At 38.3% G+C, this 23,854-nt stretch overlaps 3 protein-coding genes and 1 pseudogene across 13 annotated transcripts in view; 2 read left to right on the top strand and 2 right to left on the bottom strand.

Moving 5' to 3' along the window:
• Positions 1 to 23,854, top strand: part of LOC148957134 (uncharacterized) — a 58,923-nt gene continuing 35,069 nt past the window's right edge. For 5 of the 11 annotated variants that reach the window (XM_089115866.1, XM_089115864.1, XM_089115865.1 and 2 more), the window contains exon 1: positions 22,313 to 23,587. In XM_089115866.1, the coding sequence (XP_088971992.1) occupies positions 23,483 to 23,587 (105 nt within the window). In that variant the 5' untranslated portion in view covers positions 22,313 to 23,482. Of the gene's footprint in view, positions 201 to 14,872; positions 15,218 to 16,285; positions 16,610 to 18,968; positions 23,596 to 23,854 lie in introns of those variants that run through there. The other 6 variants (XM_089115874.1, XM_089115873.1, XM_089115870.1 and 3 more) reach the window with 4 other exon arrangements.
• On the top strand, positions 207 to 11,259 carry LOC148957138 (uncharacterized). The gene has a single exon (XM_089115838.1). The coding sequence runs from the start codon at positions 5,896 to 5,898 to the stop codon at positions 7,648 to 7,650; it is 1,755 nt and encodes a 584-aa protein (XP_088971964.1). The 5' UTR covers positions 207 to 5,895; the 3' UTR covers positions 7,651 to 11,259.
• LOC148957137 (uncharacterized) lies at positions 11,419 to 14,195 on the bottom strand. The gene is made up of 2 exons (XM_089115836.1): positions 13,555 to 14,195; positions 11,419 to 13,387 (listed from the first exon to the last, which is right to left on the bottom strand). Exons 1-2 carry the CDS (start codon positions 14,174 to 14,176, stop codon positions 11,433 to 11,435), a joined length of 2,577 nt encoding a protein of 858 aa, XP_088971962.1. The 5' UTR covers positions 14,177 to 14,195; the 3' UTR covers positions 11,419 to 11,432.
• On the bottom strand, positions 20,100 to 22,313 carry LOC148957136 (uncharacterized; annotated as a pseudogene).

Here is a 23,854-nt window from a genome sequence, read left to right as displayed (position 1 = left end):
TTGACCGTGTTATTCTAGGGTTTTTTGTCAGTAGCACACATCGTGAAAATCAGACATCTTAGTTAATCGTTTAAAGATTGAATGTCATTCTGTTTGGAAATCATAAAAGAGTATCGTGCTAACAACGAAAATGGGTCGATCGGTTTTGGAAATTATATTGTTCTGCACACTTGCCGCACTTCATGGGAAACTCTCAGTTGGTATGTACATACATGTCTTGAGGTTTTTAAAGAGATTACTAAGCAGAAAGTAAATTACACCTTCCATTCGACATGAGTTTATCTATTTTGATTGGCAAAGTATGCTTTAACTTGCTATTGATATTAACGTACTGAGAAGCCTGTTAACCATGCACGCCGCACTAATTTGAAAATGGCGGTTAGCAGAACAGGGATGGTTCTCCCTGTTAATGACCCCGAAGGATTTGCATTAAATTTATTGATAGGAATAAGAAAGCGTGATTTGCACCAATATTTTACCGCGAAAGTGGTCGATTTCCAGATGGCGGTTATGTTGCGGATGTTGGTTTAGTCAGGTCAACGCCCGTTGGCCGATAAGTTTCCGCGATTCCGCCACAATGGCAAACTTCCAGTACCGATTCAAGTTTAGTGGGCCTATTTGAACGTCAGATCATTAGGATTTTAACATTGTTTAGGATTTTTATTCAGTAGTTTTGACTGTAAAACAAAGTATCTTTCAAACAAGATTTTATTTACGACACAGTGGTGTTCCTTTGCGAAAAGTAGGCCATATTCGGTATCACCTCAAGTTACAGGTGATTTTGACGATCGCGAGATAAGATTTTACGTTACAGTACCATGAATCAACCCAAGATATTGGATGAGTTATTAAAAAAACATGGCTTCTATTATTGTATTGTAATATTTGAAAATAAGACGCGTGGTCGCGGATGACGGTCTCGATTTTGGAATCGGTTTGTCTTTTCACGCCAATTAATTTCACAGGTTTCATTTTCGTACACTTTTTAGAATCTGAGTAGGTTTTTGTGCCTGTTTGAGTTCGAGAAGGCTTAAAGATCCTTTCCCTTGGCCTCCAATGTTATTTCATTGCTTTTAAGGTGCTTTTGCAATAAAATGCCTCCCAATAATTTTAGACAGAGGCACTGCTTTATAAAAACCTGTGAATGTCGATAGGGACCTTAAGTTTAGCAATCATGCTGAGATTGTTTCAAACAGAGCAAACCGGCTATGCAGAATGATAAGGCGCTCTTTTAGTTAAATGAATGGAGATTTGTTCAACAGCCTTTTTAAGAGTTTGGTAAGACTGCATCTAGAGTATGGAAATACAGTATGGTCACCTTGGTATGTCAAAGACGTGCAGTTAATAGAGAACGTCCAAAGGAGAGCCAGCAAGCTAGTTGAAGGCCTAGAAGATCTAGGTTATGAAGAGCCCTTTAGACAACTGAAGCTGCCAAGTCTTTTGTATGGAAGGATTCGGGGTGACCTTATTCAAGTCTACAAATATACGCATAATCATTATAACACTGAAAGCCTGTTTCGTATTGAGGAAGAAAGTAGAACTTGCAGCCTAAACTTAAAAATTGTTAAAGAGCACTGCAGAAAAGACGTAAGGAAGAGGTTTCTCAGCCTACCATCTAGCATTGTAAATGCAGACCTTTGGGCCCCTGGGCCTGCAGGCAGTTATTACAGGGGCCCAAACCCATTGATGATGCTTTGGGAGGCTGCCACAGTGAATTAACCCATCATCTCCAATTCTGCTCCCAAATATGTTTTTCACAGGAGTAAAACAAACCAATAAACTGGATGTATTAATGTGTCAACTTTTAAACTCTTTTCAATCTTCTTCTCCAACATTTGTGGACTTTCTTCAAATCTAATTCTGTGCACCACCAGAGTCAATATGGAAGCCTTTTGTTTGAGTCCTTTAATTGCAAAATGAACTCGAATTGACCAAAAGTTGTGCCACATGATCACAAAGTGTTGACTGGAGAAGCTCTTGATTTAAAAGAAAGTTGACTAGCTGATTATGTTTTCGATACAGAATTTGACAGAAATGACCTTTAATTACATACCTATGAAAATTTACACTGCATTTGAACATTTTCTTCACCATCTACTTCTATCTTTTCTGATCTAAAAATGTTGAAGTTGTATGATCTCTCTCATTTAAAGCTATGAAATGATTTATCAAACATATCCTTTATATTAACCGACCAGTTATCTAGGTGTTGCTAGCATAGATTTTAACCATGTGACTAATATTTTGGGCAACAAAGCGTTATAACAATAGGCTTCCAGCAGGCCTCTCTGGGAAAAAACAACACAGGCTATAAAAAGCCCTTGCCAGTTGGGCGATGTGGGCTATTTAGCGCTTGCAGAAATATTGTTAATTTTTTTTAATATTTGTTCCAGGTTACTAAACAAAACCATTAGCATATAAGGGTAAGATGGTTCTCAGAATGTTTTACCTTTGTCAATCATAAGACTGAAGGTGGTGTTCTCTCATCATTTGAACCATTTATTTTTGGGCTGTCGGAGCGCCAATCGCAAAGACAGCCATAAATAAAACCCCAACCGTTTTTGAGGGGGTTGAGAAGAAGAACAATGGCCTTCTTCCGCCGACTAGCAGCACCTTGTTCTTGCAAAAGTCGCAAGCCATATGGCCATTAACTAATGCATGAAGAAAAAGAAATAGAAAGACAAAATGCATGTAAATAAAAACTTGTAGTGACTCTACTTTGGCCATTTTACACGCACTTCCTACTCCTTCATTGATCATGCCATCACCATGACATCCACCTACGTCATTCATAGCATCACCTAGCACATGACATTCCCTTCAGCATTGTACTCACATTCACACATCTATGTCATGCTGACTTCTTCCCAAGTCTAGATCTTTCCTTCTCCATTCCATCATCATTACATCATCCTATCTCATCCTTAGTCAGCAATTTGATTTCTGTATATAAGTATCTTAATTTGTAAAAAGTTCAGTTCAGTTCAGATCAGAGTTGTACAGCAATGCACTGTCTCTCTCACTGGCTCTGTGGTCTCTGCACGTTAAATAAGATTCAAAGCAAGCACCAACGATGGAAAGTCAAAGGCTAAAGATAGGAACTACGGCAATTCTCGCAATGTAATATCGTTCCTATAGACTACTGAAGATATCTAGACATGGATTGGGTGGGCAGGGTCGCAAAGGAAAACCTTTCCTCTCCAAAGTCCAACTTCGAGTTGTAGTGCAACGTGTGAGAATGAAACTGTGCTAAGACAAAGTTTATATACCCAAGGCCAATGCACACTTGCACGCTTGTTGCTATAGCCGTATAAAAGACACAATGTAAAGCTTACTCGAGCACTGCTACAATAAACACAAACTCTACAATTGTGCAATCTGTGCCCAAAAAACAAAAGCCCAAGGGACACCTAAAAGGTGTATCCTGTCACATATTAAACGTGATTAAATTTCATTTAATCAAGCTTATATTGAAGTATTTTCAAAGACAAAAATACATTACCTTGCAAATTCTCTAAACATTATTCACCTTAAAAAGACATTTTTGTGTGTATTACTACCTTTAAATTTAGTATTACCATTCCTTAAATTGAGACAAAAAATAACTTTTTTGGAATATTTTGTTAGGTTTTGCTGGTCAAATGTAGCTTTTTGGGAATGCCTAGTTTATATGTTATGACTTGAAAATAAATTGTTTCATATTAGAAGCATGGTGTAACGTTTCACACTTTAATTATTAGTAGCATTAAGCATGCTATATGTCATTCCTTTCATGTGAACACATGTCTTATTCCATTGCAAGTTTTAGCAGATAATACAAACATGTGCTATATAAAGAAACGGAAATTTCCTATTTATAACTGCATTAAGTACAAACATTGGGAAGCTAAACTATGCGGACTAAATGAGACATTGGTTTGAAAAACTGCGCGGGCTGAAAAAAGCCCTCGCTATAGCCCGTACCTCCGGGAAAGGCCTGGCTTCCAGGCCAAGGTTTTTTCTACTTGACTATGGCACCACCATATAGTCTATGCATTTAGTCATTCTAATGTACAGAAATTTCCACCATAACAACTTAATGTTTCCTATTCCTGTTTTAACCCTATCCAGACTAGGCTTTTTGAAACTTTCGGGAGACTAGGGGGGCACAAAGTGCCCCCCCCCTCTGTAATTTCTTTGTTCCTCTAGCTAGGACAATGAACTTTGTTTGGATGGTACTCTTATCTTTTCTCCACATTTTAGTATTATTGTTCAATTTTTAAGTCACATGGTTTCACGATGACGTCATCATAATGGTGGCCGGGTGAAGCAAAAATTTAGAAAATTTTAGAAAATCTTAAAATATTAATTAATTCCAAAGCATCGGGCTAAGATATTAAAAAAAGCAAATTTGATGCATTTTCTAATAGAAACAAGAAGATTGGCACAATTTTAATGTTACTTCTCAAAATTATTAACGTTCCTAACAAAAGAACTCAACATATTTTGTATTTGGCTATAGTTTTTTCTAAATAACTAAATGATCGATACAACCAAATGTCATGTTTGAGTTCATTTTTAATGCCTTAGCAGACAAATTTACCTAAACTTGCAGTTTTATTAATGTAATACCTATAAATCTGTCAACAAATGTGTGCGCATGCGCAGCAGAAAAATCGTAGAAAAGGATGCTGAATTTGAATTTTCTGGTCAGAATCATAAAAAGAGCACAAATTAATGCCTAGATACTAATTTTCATCAATATATCTACTTTTGTTGCGAATCCGTGGCAGATTGAACTATTTTTTACTTGACTAGTTTTGAAAACGCCCCTACACAACCCCCTGATTAATAATAAAAAAATTATCTTTTTATATGAACATGTGTCAGATAGGTTAAAACTAAAAGTCAGGAGGTCTGAGGGGTATTGCTTTCAAACTCCTGAAGTTATGAAAGAAAAACCAACTAGGGGGGCACTTTGTGCCCCCCCCCCTAGTCTGGATAGGGTTAAACTCCCATGATTTAAATTTCCTTCCCAGGCTTTCAACATTTGAAACTGTGCTTGCCCCCCACCTGAGAGTCACTAACAATGACATCTCTGCTAGGAACAATATGCCAACGTACCTGACTTTTGAACATTTTTGATAAGCTCACATGCTGGATATATGCTTCTCTCAAATCAACAACACCCTCTTGGCTTGGCAAATATATATATATATATATATAATATATATATATATATATATATATATATATATATATATATATATATATATATATCTCTAATGCAATATATGATTCACTGAGAGAGAGGGTTGCTCACGCTTACGTTTATATAGGAAAATTTCAATAAATTGTATAGACATTTTTTTATATATGCAAGTATACTTCTGAGTATTACAGTATTTGTATAAAGTCTGCCCCCGTCCTTTAGACAGAAATTTTCAGGGGAAGAAGAACAATGCTATGGTCCTTGCACCAAGCGAACTCAGATGTCTCTGGTGACTAATATTTACAATGTGCACTGTTTTCTTTATCCAATGAACATATTCGAGGGATGCCACGTTCCTTGATCACTGTGATTTGTTGGGGGTTTCTATGTCCTCTTGTGATCACATAGTTTCCAATGAGTGTGGCGTTCCTCGAAAAGTGACCTAATTGGCCATTCTAGATTCCCTGTGTTTCTACTGGGGACATTCTGAATACAAGTGCTGTATGCGTTTTTACAATTGATCTCGTTCAAGTATAAAATTGCGCTTTATCATACGCTTTAAACTCATGCATATCTAACAATACCATTGAGAAAATTTAACTCTTTCCATGAAAAGAATCTGTGTGCAATTGTTTCTAAGTTGTCAATAAAAAGGGTTGAAATGCTCGATTTTGTCTCGAAAAGAGAAATACCAAAATGTGCGAATGGATTGGTCAAAGGTCGAAGGGGCACACAGTAAGAAACGTGTTGTCATACTCCGTGAAACGAAGGATAAAACCTTTCGCTGTCCGATAGAATTTTGCGAGAATCGTACATTTTTCAGCAAAAGAGGTTGCCGAAAACACATAGACACCAAGCACAGATGGTATTATTTTTTCGATGTGAAGCCGAGTGATAAAGTTATTGAAAGGTCGGCTGAACAGAGTACCCAAAGAAGTCACAAACACATCGAAAGTGCCAGAAGACGTGCAGATACAACTAAAAGGCCACATTTCTCAATTTCTGAAGGGGTTGGAAAGCAGTATGTCGATTGGCTTTGTGCTGTTTGTGGCGGGGGACTGTCAGCAGCACAGGCAACACAAAATGCTACACGCGTAATGAAATTCTTGAAATTTTGCAGCGAAGATGACGAAGACAATCTCACAGAACAGCATGTAGACTACAGCATAGGATCCGCAGGACTTATATGCAGTTTTATCGAGCATATCGGAAAAGAATGGGGCCTAGGCAGCTCAGCTCAATTTGGGTATTTACAAGCAATCACAGATTTGATCGACTTTCGTAAATCCAGTGGATTATCGGCAACAGTGCTTGGCAATTTGGCGGTTTCTGAAGTTTACATAAACCGAGGAAAAAAAGCACTGGCTAAAAGGAAAATCAGCGAATGGTCAAAAAACCTGTCGATCGAAGTCCTTTCTGGCTGTAATCAGTGGGCGACGATGGAAGAAATGGAGAGAGTTATACCGTACCATCTTCCACGCTACAAAGATGTGTTGACAAATTGTAAAGGCTATCCTTTGACTGCCGTTACACCTGCGGACCTTACATTTGCCACGCGATTTGTAGCTGTGTATATGTTTACAAGAGTGAAAGGATCACGCCCAATGACGTATCAATTTCTAACAGTATCAATGTTTGAAAAGTCGAGGGAGAATAATGGGTTTGTGGACCAGACTGAGTTTAAAACTGCACAACAGTACACCTTTGATTCATTGATACTTGATGAGACGAGCACACGACTCCTTGACGACTATATTTGCCATGTTAGGCCTCTGTTGAACCCTCAGTGCGAATATGTACTAGTCACAAGAAATGGAACACAGTTTAAACAGTTAAGTAACCTGATGTCAGAACTCGTTTTTCAGGCAATCGGGAAATACGTTCATCCGACCAGATATCGTCAGATTGTTGAGACGGAGAGCTCGCGTAAACTTTCTGCTGAAGAGCAAGAAGTCGTGAGCCGAGACCAAAAACACAGTTCTCAAGTTGCGAAAACTTACTATCAAAAGCGCAATTCACGCGAAATTGCAGTAAACGCCAAATCGGCGATGAAAAAGTTGCAGAACAAAGAAGTTGATAGAAGTTTAAAAAGAATCATTCTAGACAACAAAGATTCGTCTGATCAAGACTGCTGCTTGGAAGAAACCGAACAGCACCAGCAAATAACGCCAGGAAGAAATCGGAAAGAAAAAATTTGCGTCAATCTCGACGAAGCGGGTAACGAATCGTGTAGAGCATACTCGCGCCCAGATTGCAATGCTGACAGGTTGAAAGCAAAGCCAGTCGTCAGTAGAAGGGTGCCATTTACTCCAGAGGAGGACTTTTTTCTAAAAAAAAGTTTGAAAGTTTATGGATTTGGAAAGTGGACGGCTATGCTTAAGGATCCTAGATTTAATTTCAATAGCAAACGGACCCCTGATTCTCTAAAAAAAAGAGCAGAACTGCTTGCTAAAAAGTGACTTAAATAATGACCTTGTCAGTATTGTAATAACCTTTCTGTTTCTTGTGTTAAAGATTGGTTGGAAATAGAGAAAAAAATTGGTTGGAAATAATTTTTTTCTTAATTGAATTATTGTTGTTATATTTAATTAAATTATTGTTATATATGTTATATTTTTCTTATATCTAACTTAACTAAATTGTTATATTTAATTATCAAAAAGTATCTGTTCTACACCAAAATGAGATTGACCTCGTTTAATTTCGTCAAAAGACACTTAAGTTTTCTCGCAAAAGCTGAGCAAATAGGAGCACCGATGATTTACAATGAGTTGCAGGGAGTAGGAGTGAGCCAAAACTGAGCAAAGAAAGAGGCTGGTCTCTGTTTCGTCACATTACATCACTTTGGCTCACTCTAGCTCATCCCAACTCATTTGAACTCATCTTAGTTACTTGTCGCTCCCTGGTTTGGCGAGAAACTAAAGTTTTGATAGAATTTATTTGGTGTTGGTGATTTTTTCAGATTACGTTGGATCCCAGCCTGTGGTTGCTGCTGCTACCATTGACTTTTCTTAAACTTTTGATAAACATCATGATAATGATTTTTAGATGACTTCAAAGTGTTATGACGTAATAAAAGCTTTAGTTTTCTCGCAAGGGCTGAGCAACTAGGAGCATCGATGATTTACATTGAGTTGCAGGGAGTAGGAGTGAGCCAAAACTGAGCAAAGAAAGAGGCTGGTCTCTGTTTCGTCACATTACATCACTTTGGCTCACTCTAGCTCATCCCAACTCATTTGAACTCATCTTAGTTACTTGTCGCTCCCTGGTTTGGCGAGAAACTAAAGTTTTGATAGAATTTATTTGGTGTTGGTGATTTTTTCAGATTACGTTGGATCCCAGCCTGTGGTTGCTGCTGCTACCATTGACTTTTCTTAAACTTTTGATAAACATCATGATAATGATTTTTAGATGACTTCAAAGTGTTATGACGTAATAAAAGCTTTAGTTTTCTCGCAAGGGCTGAGCAGTGGCGGACACTTGGTCAAATATTGGGGGGGCAAGCCTATTGTTTTAATAAGATGACGTCACATTTCCCATTGTTTTAGAACAAAAGACCATTGTTCTCTAAAGTATTGGGGGGCGGTCGCCCCCCCTCGCCCCCCCAAGTGTCCGCCACTGGGGCTGAGCAACTAGGAGCATCGATGATTTACATTGAGTTGCAGGGAGTAGGAGTGAGCCAAAACTGAGCAAAGAAAGAGGCTGGTCTCTGTTTCGTCACATTACATCACTTTGGCTCACTCTAGCTCATCCCAACTCATTTGAGCTCATCTTAGTTACTTGTCGCTCCCTGGTTTGGCGAGAAACTAAAGTTTTGATAGAATTTATTTGGTGTTGGTGATTTTTTCAGATTACGTTGGATCCCAGCCTGTGGTTGCTGCTGCTACCATTGACTTTTCTTAAACTTTTGATAAACATCATGATAATGATTTTTAGATGACTTCAAAGTGTTATGACGTAATAAAAGCTTTAGTTATCTCGCAAGGGCTGAGCAACTAGGAGCATCGATGATTTACATTGAGTTGCAGGGAGTAGGAGTGAGCCAAAACTGAGCAAAGAAAGAGGCTGGTCTCTGTTTCGTCACATTACATCACTTTGGCTCACTCTAGCTCATCCCAACTCATTTGAACTCATCTTAGTTACTTGTCGCTCCCTGGTTTGGCGAGAAACTAAAGTTTTGATAGAATTTATTTGGTGTTGGTGATTTTTTCAGATTACGTTGGATCCCAGCCTGTGGTTGCTGCTGCTACCATTGACTTTTCTTAAACTTTTGATAAACATCATGATAATGATTTTTAGATGACTTCAAAGTGTTATGACGTAATAAAAGCTTTAGTTTTCTCGCAAGGGCTGAGCAACTAGGAGCATCGATGATTTACATTGAGTTGCAGGGAGTAGGAGTGAGCCAAAACTGAGCAAAGAAAGAGGCTGGTCTCTGTTTCGTCACATTACATCACTTTGGCTCACTCTAGCTCATCCCAACTCATTTGAACTCATCTTAGTTACTTGTCGCTCCCTGGTTTGGCGAGAAACTAAAGTTTTGATAGAATTTATTTGGTGTTGGTGATTTTTTCAGATTACGTTGGATCCCAGCCTGTGGTTGCTGCTGCTACCATTGACTTTTCTTAAACTTTTGATAAACATCATGATAATGATTTTTAGATGACTTCAAAGTGTTATGACGTAATAAAAGCTTTAGTTTTCTCGCAAGGGCTGAGCAACTAGGAGCATCGATGATTTACATTGAGTTGCAGGGAGTAGGAGTGAGCCAAAACTGAGCAAAGAAAGAGGCTGGTCTCTGTTTCGTCACATTACATCACTTTGGCTCACTCTAGCTCATCCCAACTCATTTGAACTCATCTTAGTTACTTGTCGCTCCCTGGTTTGGCGAGAAACTAAAGTTTTGATAGAATTTATTTGGTGTTGGTGATTTTTTCAGATTACGTTGGATCCCAGCCTGTGGTTGCTGCTGCTACCATTGACTTTTCTTAAACTTTTGATAAACATCATGATAATGATTTTTAGATGACTTCAAAGTGTTATGACGTAATAAAAGCTTTAGTTTTCTCGCAAGGGCTGAGCAACTAGGAGCATCGATGATTTACATTGAGTTGCAGGGAGTAGGAGTGAGCCAAAACTGAGCAAAGAAAGAGGCTGGTCTCTGTTTCGTCACATTACATCACTTTGGCTCACTCTAGCTCATCCCAACTCATTTGAACTCATCTTAGTTACTTGTCGCTCCCTGGTTTGGCGAGAAACTAAAGTTTTGATAGAATTTATTTGGTGTTGGTGATTTTTTCAGATTACGTTGGATCCCAGCCTGTGGTTGCTGCTGCTACCATTGACTTTTCTTAAACTTTTGATAAACATCATGATAATGATTTTTAGATGACTTCAAAGTGTTATGACGTAATAAAAGCTTTAGTTATCTCGCAAGGGCTGAGCAACTAGGAGCATCGATGATTTACATTGAGTTGCAGGGAGTAGGAGTGAGCCAAAACTGAGCAAAGAAAGAGGCTGGTCTCTGTTTCGTCACATTACATCACTTTGGCTCACTCTAGCTCATCCCAACTCATTTGAACTCATCTTAGTTACTTGTCGCTCCCTGGTTTGGCGAGAAACTAAAGTTTTGATAGAATTTATTTGGTGTTGGTGATTTTTTCAGATTACGTTGGATCCCAGCCTGTGGTTGCTGCTGCTACCATTGACTTTTCTTAAACTTTTGATAAACATCATGATAATGATTTTTAGATGACTTCAAAGTGTTATGACGTAATAAAAGCTTTAATTTTCTCGCAAGGGCTGAGCAACTAGGAGCACCGATGATTTACAATGAGTTGCAGGGAGTAGGAGTGAGCCAAAGCAGAGCAAAGAAAGAGGCTGGTCTCTGTTTCGTCACATTACATCACTTTGGCTCACTCTAGCTCATCCCAACTCATTTGAACTCATCTTAGTTACTTGTCGCTCCTTGGTTTGGCGAAAAAGTAAAATCTTTATGTGTAGCCAAAAGTATTTTTTGATAATATTTTAATAGAAGTCTTTAGTTCATATTGATTTTTATTTTTGTACTACGTATATTCTATATGATTGTAGTAATTCATCCCTTTATTAAGATTTATTGTCATCGAAGAAAACTTTTCAACTCAACAACATTTTATTTAAATATATAAAACTACAAGTTTATGATGAACTACAAGATATAAAAATTAATATAACTTAAAAGGCATTTGAAAACAAAGGTTTATTCTTCTTCGTCGCTTGATAACTTTAGATGTTTTCTTCGCCTTTGAACAATCATAGTTCGTGGACGCTTTTTTGGCGTTTTTTGCGTTTTAAAGAAGCTCTCGTCGTCACTGGCAGTCTTGTCATTATTTGAATCAATCGATTCGTTGATCGGCGTGGAAAGCTGACTGATACCACGGTACGTTTCCCTCAAGAGCTCTTCCCATCGAGGAAATGTTTCCGAAAACAATTTGATATCAAATTCTGGTCTTGGCGTTCCTTCGATGAGAAGCCAGGCATCATACATGGAATCGGGCTTTTTCCAGGAAAGTCGTCGTCTTCTTTGAAATCTTTCCAAGTCTTCATCCGTTGCATCCAATAAATCCCAGTTTGGTTTAGAAGTGATCAAAAGAAACACAGCTTTGTGGTATGAAAATACATTGATGGGCCCAAAAGTGACGAAACAGCGACTTTCCTCCCTCACCCAGTTCGGATTCTCATCTTCGTCGTCCAAGATGACCTGGTCAATAATTTCAGTAGGCACTGCTCCTTGAGGGTGCTCGACTGTTGCTTCATCGTTTGCAATTATAATGCTCTGCGAGAATTGAAGTTTTTCTATTTCTTCAATGTTAATCATCCTGGATGATTGCCCTTCATTGAAATCGTTAAAAATGGCACCCTCATCATCGTGTTGCTGCTCCGCTCTTTCAATTTCCTCGACTTCCCACAATGGAGTGTCGCGTAATTCATTGGCGCACCAATGGAAGCATTGCATGCAGTTTTTCCTCAGGTAGTTTGTTGCCTGAGGATTTCTTTCCTTCAAAGATCTTGTTTTGAATACAGCCAATCGTGTCTGAATAGCAGCGTCATCGATTTCTGTAAACGAAGGTATTGAGTTGCATGTAATGTAAACCCCAGAGCGGTAAACGACATGCGTAGCTTCTTTGTGCTTCTGTGGTAGAGCAACATATCCTCCTTGCAGGATCCTTTTCGCGTCGTCTGCACTCAGCGCATCTGGTGGCCATTCATCGACAATCAAGCACTCCGTGTCGTCGCTGAGCATGCTGGCCGAAAAGTGCCTGTCTCTTGTTACCGAGGCTAACTTTTCCCTTGATATTATACCTTCGTATGGCGCAAACCAGCTTGTCTTGCCAGAGTCAGCCTCGCCGACGCAACACAGCTTCTTGGCCTTTTGTGGAAAGCAATCCTTCAAGGCAAGTTGGTACCATTTTTGCAGGAATCGTTGTAAAACATCGTGCTCGGGAAAGCTGTTTTGCAGGCTGTCGATGAAGATTTTTGGGGCTGGCACAATCCCTTCATTGTATGTGTAGCTGACATACGTGCGAGGAGAGACATTTCCAATTTCCTCCTCCCCAATTGACTCTGTATGAAATGTCTTGGTAGCGAAGTTAAAACACACACCAAATGGTTTCACCTCTATGAGGTTGTAGTTAATTTTCATTTGTCTGACAATCTGGCAACCTTTGAAGGATAGCAAGCCAATGACTGCCTGCAGGTTTGGCGTGACAACGTCAGCGACTTCGGAATTTCGTAGCAATGCGTGCACAAATTCATGCACAGTTCCCGCTTTGACGAATGTATACTTTGCTTCGTTTACTTTTCTGTAAACGAAGCCTCTATGCAGCCTCATCGTCAATTTTTCCATCGAGCGCCGTATCATGTCCACTGCACGACAGATGTTGCTCTTCGGTTTGCAATAAAGTCCGACGGATGAACTTGCCGAAGTCATAGACGCATTGTCTTCTCGCAAATCGACCAAGTCATAATCAAACTTTGTGTACTTTATTTTGTCCAATGCTGCAAGGAAAGCGGTACGAAATTCCTGTCCACAGCTTCCTGTTACTGTCACACGTACTGTTTTGGTACCGAACTGGGCATTTTTTGGAATCTTTTCGTTGTCGACCGAAATTCCAGTTTGTGCATGAATTACGGTCTTTGTGTATTCGTACGCGCCTGAAAAGCAAAACGATATGAAAGTCAACCAGAACCATTGGAAAATGCAAAGGTGCTTTTTCTTAGGTGAAGCATTTTACAGATGAAAGCGTCTCTTAGATGAAAAGATGAATGATGCTGGGCATTTTGTAAAGACATTATAGAGATCGAATGTGAAATGTGCATACCTTTACTTGCAAGATTCATTGCATAACCCAGGTTGTGATCTTTGATGACAGTGCAAAGAGTCGATGCATAGTATGAATTTGTTTCTTCACAAGCCCTGGCTCTTATGGGTTTGCATTCCAAGTCAAGGCCGGACGTTAAAATCAGTTGTTGGATCTGATTTTCGATGGTTTTGATATTTGAGCTTGGAACGTCAACCACTATCCAGAAGCTTATGCCAGGTTTGACGTCCAAAGGAACCACATCTGGTTTTGCTTGGCTGTTTTCGCAATCGTCCCGTTCGGTTTCTTGGGTTTCTTCCAAAATATCCGCTGTTCCCATCAATTGCTGCCCTTCATGGGATTGATCACTTTCAGTTTTTCCTCGGCTTTTCCTCTTTTCGATGCCAGTTATGCAACTCCATATGACGATTATCGAGTCGTTTCGCTGTAATAGCATTTCAAGCTGCCTTCGCTTCAAGGCGATGAGACTTTCAGCCTTTCCTTCATCTCTTTGATGCACGTTCCAAAGAGCCCGCAGACTAACGATCGAATAAGAACGAGCAACTACGGGAACGACAAAGGTTTTTAATGCTTGTGCAAGAGTTTTCGAGCTTAGCCGTCTAGCTGGCCTGAGCTCACTCATTTCAAAATTTTCTATCACAGCGAACAATCTTCTGGATATATATATATATATATATATATATATATATATATATATAGAAATTTGTCTTTTGATACTTCCGTAGCACAGTGCTCAATACGTTAGCACGTAGAGCGTGATATATCATAGATTGAAGAAAGTGAAACTACATGGTTTATCTCTACAAGCCTGTTTCGTGAGTAACTCACTCTTCAGGAGAGTGAGTTACTCACGAAACAGGCTTGTAGAGATAAACCATGTAGTTTCACTTTCTTCAATCTATGATATATATATATATATATATATATATATATGCTGATTAAACATTGTGACGAAAATTCAAAAGGTTTAGTCATTACAATCTCCATGATAATTATGGTCTGTCAAATATTCCTCCTGTGCATTTTGTCTTTGGTTAGTGAGACACATTTTTCTCAGTGCAGTTATTAGGTTGTTGAAGTGATACTGCGAGGGTGTTGGCATGGGCAAAGAAAAGAGCAATCAACTCCCTAGATAAGGCCTAGAAAGGCCTTCAGGAACACTTTAAATTTAACATTTTCTCCTGTCTCAAGTGTTGTTATAATTGGCAGCTCACACCAGCTCTGTTGATGACAACATAATGCATCTGGAGTGTCAATGGAGAATGAATAAAAGACTATACTCTTCTGTTGTAAAATCATATTTATGTGATTTTTGTAGATGGACAGTCATTCAATCCTGCTGCTGGAACTTTTGTTGATAAGTTTGGGAACAAATCTCAGAGCATCGAGGTTACTTGGACATACGACATTAGCAGTCTTGAGGGTGGCAGTATTTTATGTGGCTTTCAATCAGATTATGTGGTCACAAAGAAAGGTACTGCTGCAGCTTCTTTGGTTCTAAAATACCAAGGCAGAGCTTCAGCAATTGATGATCCTGGGCAAAGAAAAATTGGATTCCAGCTTCGTAATATTGATTTCGGCGACGCAAAAGATGTTCTTTGCACATTTTTGGCATCAGATCTTACCCCTACTTACAGTGGAGTTTACAAGATAAAAATATATGGTTTGTATGTTTGTGTATTAATGTGCTAGAGTTTTTTTCAAATGTTTGCACATTGAAATTAGTTCTTAACAAAAACTGGCCACTCTGTGTGCCAGCTCTGACTTAATTAATTTGCAATGTGCATTTTAATGTTCATGAAAAAAGTTCAAGAAAACCTCTGATTAAACTTTTTAAAGAAATTTTCTCACTATTGTTGTGAAAGTCTCTCACTATAATTCCATTACTAAAACCAAACCTTGTTCCAGTGTTGGGGTATTTCAATCCCTCACATATGTTCTCAAGCTTAAAAATGATTCAGTAAGGTAAATTTTATTAAGTAGAAGTGGTTTCGTAGAATAGCATCACATTCTCATTCATTTTTTCTGCAGAAACAGCTATACCTCATATCATCAGATGAATTTTACCTTTCTTCCTTTGGTCTCATAGGCATGAAAGATATCTCCCTTGTCCTTTTCTTTTATTATGGCCTTAAAGACTCATTGCTAACAATGGGCCTTTGCGAGCGTGGCGACGGTCCAAACAATGGCAGTAATTTTCTACGGATTAACCAAAATTGATTTTACACTGTCTAAAAATGCATTATGTGATGCTCACGTAGCGCAATGGCTCATTGTTAGCAATGAGTCTTTAAGTTTATTTCTTATTAGCATTTTTGAATATATCCAAGTTCACCTAGATAACCACAACTTTTCTGAAGTAGATTTTTCTACTCTCCTGGCATATGTGAAAAGTAAAAATTAAAAATGATAAAATTGCATTTTTCGTTAATAGAATATTAGTCTTATACAACCTAAAAACGCACAAGCTTGCTGTTCCCAGAAACAAGTTACTAGCAGACACATTTTGCAATGACCATGTGCTCAGGTGTACATTTGCAGACACTTTGATAAAGAAATGTCTATCCCAGAAAAAATAATGTTTTAAGATTTGGGTGCACAATTGAAGTTGTCTTGTTCTGGGGAACTGTTATAGACAAGTTTTGTGCGGTGGAGCCAACACCTTTAAAAAACACTTGCAATTGTTTACACAACTCTTGACTTCTTAACTTTTGATTCCCCTTTATTCCAGAGGTACCAGAGTTCCGAAACTGCTTGACTGAAGGAACAACATCCACTACTGGTCAAACTATTTTTGCTCTGCAAGAAGGCCAGACTTTAAACTCAACTTGCTATGTTTATGGCAACCCTATTCCAAAGCTGACATGTGGCACCTACGATGATAAAAATAATCAAGTTGGGCAAAATGCTGAGGTAACCGGGAATTTTACAAACCTCCCAATAAGCAGTCGTTTGCGTTTTTACAATCTTCAAAAAGGGGTGACCAAAGTAAGATGTGTTGCTGATGGAGGTCCTGCAGGAAAGATATCAACGGAAGTAAAAGTTCAAGTTGGTCGTAAGTAACACATTTTTAGTCCAAAAGTTTTCAGTGAACTGTTTTGATGCATATGTGCAGCACTCTAAACCGAAACATTCATTAGAAAATCCTTTTCTTGTTTTTGATACAACCAGCGTAAACCTATCTGACCTTGTTCATTTTTTAGCTTTTCATTAAATTTTTTAGTAATTTCTGCCATCGAATATCTACTTATGCGTTAGAAAATGCAGTTACGTCCTTTATTCGTAAAAAACTGCTTACTAAAAAATTAAATGATTACGGTTTCGATAAGGTTGTCAAAACTTCTGTTCTAGAGAGACGTAGACACAAAAGGCCGAAAAGAAACTCATTCATAAGAATTCGCTGCTTTCCAATTTGTCAACGGCCAGAAAACTTACTTACTTAAAGCCCCGGTCAAACGCATCCAACATTTATTCCCAAAAAATTAGAAAGTTCGTTGATATTTTTCAGCGGGTGGTCAAACGCATCCTACATTTCGCCCAACATTTCATCCAACATTTCATCCAGCATTTCGCCCAACATTTCATCCAACATTTCATCCAACATTTCATCCAACATTTCATCCAACATTTCATCCAGCATTTCATCCAACATTTCATCCAACATTTCATCCAACATTTCATCCAACATTTCATCCAACATTTCATCCAGCATTTCATCCAACATTTCATCCAACCTTTCATCCAACATTTCATCCAACATTTCATCCAACATTTCGTCCAACATTTCATCCAACATTTCATCCAACATTTCATCCAACATTTCATCCAGCATTTCATCCAACATTTCATCCAACATTTCATCCAACATTTCATCCAACATTTCATCCAAACATTTCATCCAACATTTCATCCAACATTTCATCCAGCATTTCATCCAACATTTCATCCAACATTTCATCCAACATTTCATCCAACATTTCATCCAACATTTCATCCAACATTTCATCCAACATTTCATCCAACATTTCATCCAACATTTCATCCAACATTTCATCCAACATTTCATCCAGCATTTCATCCAACATTTCATCCAACATTTCATCCAGCATTTCATCCAACATTTCGCCCAACATTTCATCCAACATTTCATCCAACATTTCATCCAACATTTCATCCAACATTTCCATCACCGTGCATCGCCTGCGCAGCGACATGTTTGCAGCACTTGTTTACAGAAGATAAAAAGGCACGTAAGATAAAAGTGAAAAATGATAGCTGATTTCGAAAACAACACGTTGAAACGTAAAGCTTCCCGTTAGGACTACGCCTAAATCTAGATCGCCATCCCTGCTGTGACTCTCCTCGTCAGTGCTATGTTCATCCTAATCCGACACCCTTTCCCCAGCTATTAATTGTTAGATTATTTCATTCTGCACTTTGCTTTTGCTTTACATTTTTCACTCGATAACTTTTAAAAAAAGTTGCTCACAAATCACTCTGGATTCACCTCGGCTCAAATAACAATACAGAAGTTTGAATCATGCGCATGCCTAGAAAAAAAGATGTTGGATGGAGTGGTCAAACGCAACCAACATTTCATCCAACATGCAGAAAACCAATGTTGGACGAAATATTGGATGCGTTTGACCACCCATGTTGGGTCACCCAACATTTGCAAATCGATGTTGGATGATGTTTGATCACGGTCAAAAACAAATTTTGTTTTTCAATGTTGGATGTAATGTTGGATGCGTTTGACCACTCCATCCAACATTTCACCCAGCATTTCATTTTCTAGGCATGCGCATGATTCAAACTTTTGACCACTCCATCCAACCTTTTCTATAGTTTAATTTCTCTGCTTTTCGAATACCTTTTGACAATGTAAATAGCGGACATTATTTTGTTGTTTATGTTTTCTGTTTTGTCGCATGTAAAACAACAACCAAAACATGCGATTCTGCTATCGGGCAGCATTTACTGGAAAACCCAGATTGTGCAAAAAACTATAATGGTGACATGTCTTGGATTATTGGTAAAGCCTGATCGTCGTTCTATCGAGAAGTTTTGGAATCTATCACATAAACATGAAAAAACCTATATTGTGTAGACAGAAGGAGTTTTTTTTCACCTTATGACTCCATTGCTAACAATTTCCACAGGCAAGCGACACTGATTGGGCAACCTCAACTGTCATGTGCTCGCGTTTCTGATTGGCCTATTTTGATCAGCAACTGGGTTTATATATTTCCTAGAGTATAGTTTTTTCGATCTATGTTCCGACGTTTTATAATCTTAAGAATGTCAGACGAAAAGCTTTAGTATGAGTCAAAAAAATTTTTCAAAGTCATTTTTAAGTTTTGTATCACCAAAAGATTTTTTGGATAATCATTTTCGCTGTTTCTCTCTATCAGACGTCCCAACTGCTCCAGTGGAAGTACGATTGATTGAATCAACGTATACATCTATTAGAATCGGATGGAGGAAGCCTGCCAGTCCGGGCTATTCAGGAATATCCAATTATCTTGTGGAGTTGTTTTACCCAAATAGAACAGAGACAGTGCGAAATATGACCGTCACAGACGGAAGCCCCTTTATTTGAATCGCGACCAAGAATATAGAATTCGTATCTCTGCATACAACGCTGTTGGTAAAGGGGCATACGCTGAAGGGTCCTACAGGACAGTCCGGATAAAACCAAGGGGGTTTTTTGTGCCAAAATATTTTGGTCAGTTTGTTGTCTCTTCTTTCTGCTGTATGGTGCTTATAGGTATCGAGAGCTCCAAACACTGTCAAGGAAAGTCAAAATATTTTGCACACCACTCAAATATCTTGTTCCAAAGGTACAAAACTTTTTAGAACAATGTGATTTAAAACCCGTTTGAACGATCCAACATTTACCCAATAATTGTATGTCACAAGTTACCTCTAGTTCCAAAATAGGTGTTGAATGTATTGTTGGGAAAATTTTGATCCGTTTGAACACCTCAACCAGCATTTGACTATTTTTGGCTTTCGCTATTTGTTGTTATTTTGGAATGAATCGAACTGCCTTGCTTCACAAGTTTGAGTAGAAAAATGTTGCAGTGGATAATGTGCAGTTAAAATCAGAAATGTTGGATGAATTTGTGAAACAGTTCCAAAATCATCAAAGAATATTAAACATTTTTAACCAAAGTTAACTTACGTCAAGATCGCCAAACATCATGCAACTCTTTTGCCAAAACCAACTTTTTTGCCATCGTCCAACGAAGTCTAACATGGTTGGCTAAACTAGTGCAACATTTTGTTCCAAACGTTGTTTGTTGGACTTAGGTCGAGATGTTGCACTAGATTGGCCTGGGATTGTTGTGATTAGTTTTTATAGATTGCACGACAGAAATCTGAAATATACCGTCTTCCATTTTCCATCCCCAGTCTTGCGGGTTTAGACAGCAAAGGTCTAAATGCTTCCACTGTGTACCTGGAAGTTCAAAAAAATTTTGGGAATTGATTTCATATTGTGAATAAAATAAAGAAGCTAATATGTCATTTTCCTACTTAAACTAACTATTAATTAGAAAAGGAATAAAAACAGTGTTGGTTATATCGTCCACATCAGTTATTTGAATTGTCATAATTTTATTAAATAGAGAAAAAACGTCATGAACCTGAAGATGCACTCGTAAAGCATGGTAGTATGTCGCTCTTCCAGTTGGAGGAAGATTATCTGGTTCTACTACATTGCTCGTTGTAACCATTTCAATGTATTTGGTATGTCGTATACTAGCCAACGAGTCACATTTCTTGCCACCGTAGCTGGAAAATAAAGTGTGCAAAATTCAGTTAGTTGATTCAAATTGGTGATACTATTGCTTGATATTTTATTTCAGAAGCTTATTAAATATCTTAAAAAGAAATGTATTTACATTGTAACCACCAGTTGAACACCTGCCTCTCCGATCTCTTGCTGAGTCATTGACAAATTCCCAAATTGTTTTGATATCTCAAGTATTCACCTTCTCTCGATTCTAACTGCTTCAGGATTTTCAGCTTCCCTATAACAAACAGAGTGCTCTAATAACAGTTTTCTAAATGATGAACAGTGGCATATCATTGTAGTATTACTAGTACCTAATATCAACTGCAAGGTATGTCATTATAGGTAATGCAGTACAAAGCTATCATGCTATTATTATTTCAGTTTTATACCTTTTTGGTGCATAACTGAAGTTGTGTCACAGCCACTCCAAGCATGAGCAGAAAGAAGTGCTTCTTGGTACTGTTGTGTTGATAAAAGGTCCCGCATGCTCCAGTATAACAATTTTGAATGTCGCCTTTTCTTTTCCTTTTTCTCTGTTCCAAAAAACGATTCTCCCAATCCATCTCTCCAGTGGCTCATCATGAGAACCAATATATCCGTACCTTCTTCCATCACACTAACATATCTACCAGTTTCTGCGTACTCAAGGACAGTCTTCACAATTGAGATATCCGCGTCTCCATTACTTTGAACTGCGACAAACCTTTCCCTCTCTAACCGAGTACAAAGCAACTTAATCAGCCTATCCTTGTTATCTATGTTCGCCAGAAATGCTTCCCTGCTACAAGTAATTTTTGAGCTTTCAGTGATTTCAAATCTAGCTGGCGTTTTGCTCATTCGACGAAGAGGCTCCTGACCTTTTGTTGACATTCTGTCTAAGTATCCATCAAAAACAACGTTAACGCAAGTGTAATTCCCAAATCTTTGCTTTACAAATGCAATGTACTGCTCAAGCACCTCAGAATACGTTGATTTTGGCCAGTGGACTTTGTGGAGCAATGCATCACCATCAACCACGCAAACGTCATTTGTAGTCGGGATAGTTGCATTCTCTGTACCCAGTAAGTGATTTCTAAGAACAGCTTTAGTCGATTTTCTCATCATACCTTGTTTAAAGAGTGACGTCGGCTCTAGAGTTAGCTCATAGCAGAAGTTTTCAGTAATGTTACTTTGGAAGTTAGCCAAGGCAGACAAACGGCTAAACAGTATAGTTGGATTGATGATCACTGTATTGTTCCCCATTTTCGTCTTAGGTAAGAGATCTTCAAATGTTTGAACTCTTTCTTTTCTCTTGATGCTCGCACCATCAAGCCAGTTGAAAGACTTTTAAGATGTTGCCCGTCTTCACCAAAAGGGTTGTGGCGATCAAACTATTCTTTGATTAACGTAAGATCTTTATTGTCTCTCTGCTTGGGCCTAACTGAACATGCTGTTCACTTGTTTTCCTATATGCGCCAGTCGATTCACTCATTGCATTGGGTATGTCTGCACACCTATGGATACTTCCGATCCATAACTGGCGAGTAGATTCCGAAATACCTCTTTCTCGCGTCAGCCCACCGTTGCTCTTCAATGCTCTAATCATCACCTGTTCAATGTCCAAATCCATCCATAAGCCTGACCAAAATTGCTCACTGCGCCTGACAGTGTGCAGATTGCCTCTTGCAAACTGATCATAGACCTAAGGATGAGAGCTTTCCAAATCAAGCATGTTTTGTAGATGCAATCTTGCACATGTAGCATAGTTAACATGGGCTGTAGCAGCGAATAAGTTCAGCATTTTGTTCAAAGACATCAAATGCAAATTCCAGTCACCAGTTCTCTCCGCACGAATAAATATTTTTACCACGGCGATGTAATTCAAATATTGCAACCATAACTTTAATGTCCAAGACGTTTTAGCGAGGTACTTCTTGTACGCTTCGAGATTGAACGTAAGCTTTGAGAGGGTTGGGAATCATTGCATATTGATGTCACGGTGATGCTTTTCTCTGAATTCATTTTTCAATTTTTCAAAATCAGAGCACAAGTCCTCAATCTTCACTGTCGCTTCTTCAAATGTAGGACGTTCCATCTCTTCACAGCTATCACGATTCTCTTGTCCAGATGCAATCAATTGTGTCATTAATTTGCAAACCAATGCAGACTCGATAAGGATGTGTCCTCTAAGCGCTCTCGACACAGCCTTCCCAGAAAGGATATGGGGAACAGCTCTTCCCATAAACTTCTTCAAGGGCTTCTTCTAATCCACTTCCTTTCATTACAGCATTCAATGCTTCCAAGAAATCTCATCAGAAGATGAACCCTCCTAAGATGCAGACTACATTAATCGATTTTGCATTTTATTATCTCCAAAGCTTTGATGGATTATTATCCCTAATCCTAACCCTAACAAGCCTCGATATGTTCGATAGTGATGACGTCACCGATGACGTCATCATGTTATTTTTAAACTTTGTTGGATTAAGCGTGACATATAGCGTGACAACAAACTTTGTTACTACTTTAAATTTCTAAACTGCTCAAAGGTTTCTGATTGATAATGGCCTTTTAGAATAAACTAGCCTTGCGAGAAAACACATGAGTGAGATAAACTCTTTTTTTATAAGAAACAGTACGATAAAGTTCATGCTGACTGTTGTTAATTTTTCGAAGATCTAAGGCTGGAATGTTTTTAATTTGTTTTAAATTAATAAGGTGTAAGCAGTGAAATTGGTAGCTTTTTCGCTTTAGTGAGGTGTTTAGGCCTCAGTTGCCTCAAAGTGAGCAAGATGTCCTTTACTTGCTGACAAATTTGAATATTCGCCAAAAAAGCACCTACACATGGCTAAAATTTTGTCATTGCATTGTAGATGGGGGATTTGAAAACATATTCGTTGTGGGCAACATTTAGACGCGTTGGTGAAATGTCATCTACTTGAAATCAGAATACTTCCCATGTTGTGGACAGTAGGCCCAAGAAAACAAATTTTTGAAATTGGTTAACCAACCCTCGGTCTCAGTTGATTTTCTTTGATGTGCAGCCAGACAACTTCACTATTACTTTCAAGTCTAAAATTTATGCAAAGATATATTTCAGGGTGGGAGCTGTGTATAATCTGAGATTTTATGTCACTTTTGTAGATAATGGTGGAAGATCTACGCGCGATGGAACTATTGTTGGAATCGTTTATGGTGTCATGCTGCCATTGTTCTCATTATCATCATTTTTTTCTTCATGCTGAAGAAGAGGTAAGAACGTAAGTCATATTAACTCAACTTTTCTTTCTAGGCCGTAAAGACGTAAGAACGTAAAACGTCCTAATCATTTCTTTTTAAAATTGTAAAGTTTTGTCAACAAAACCTTAAAGAAAACTAAAAGTATCTTTACTAAACTGAACTAAAATAATTTAATAAGTATCTCAACGAATTTACAGTTCAATATTTTTTCTTCTTATCATTTGGTTCGTTTTGTTATCTTGGCAAATGGCCTTTTCCCTTTGTTTTCTTCTTTGGATG

Source organism: Rhopilema esculentum, unplaced genomic scaffold, assembly GCF_057945365.1.
Source record: "Rhopilema esculentum isolate cy_ngs unplaced genomic scaffold, ASM5794536v1 HiC_scaffold_37, whole genome shotgun sequence".
In the NCBI taxonomy this organism is placed as follows: Eukaryota; Metazoa; Cnidaria; class Scyphozoa; order Rhizostomeae; family Rhizostomatidae; genus Rhopilema; species Rhopilema esculentum.
The sequence above is the reverse complement of the archived record's forward strand: the minus strand, read 5'-3'. Positions and strand labels throughout refer to the sequence as shown.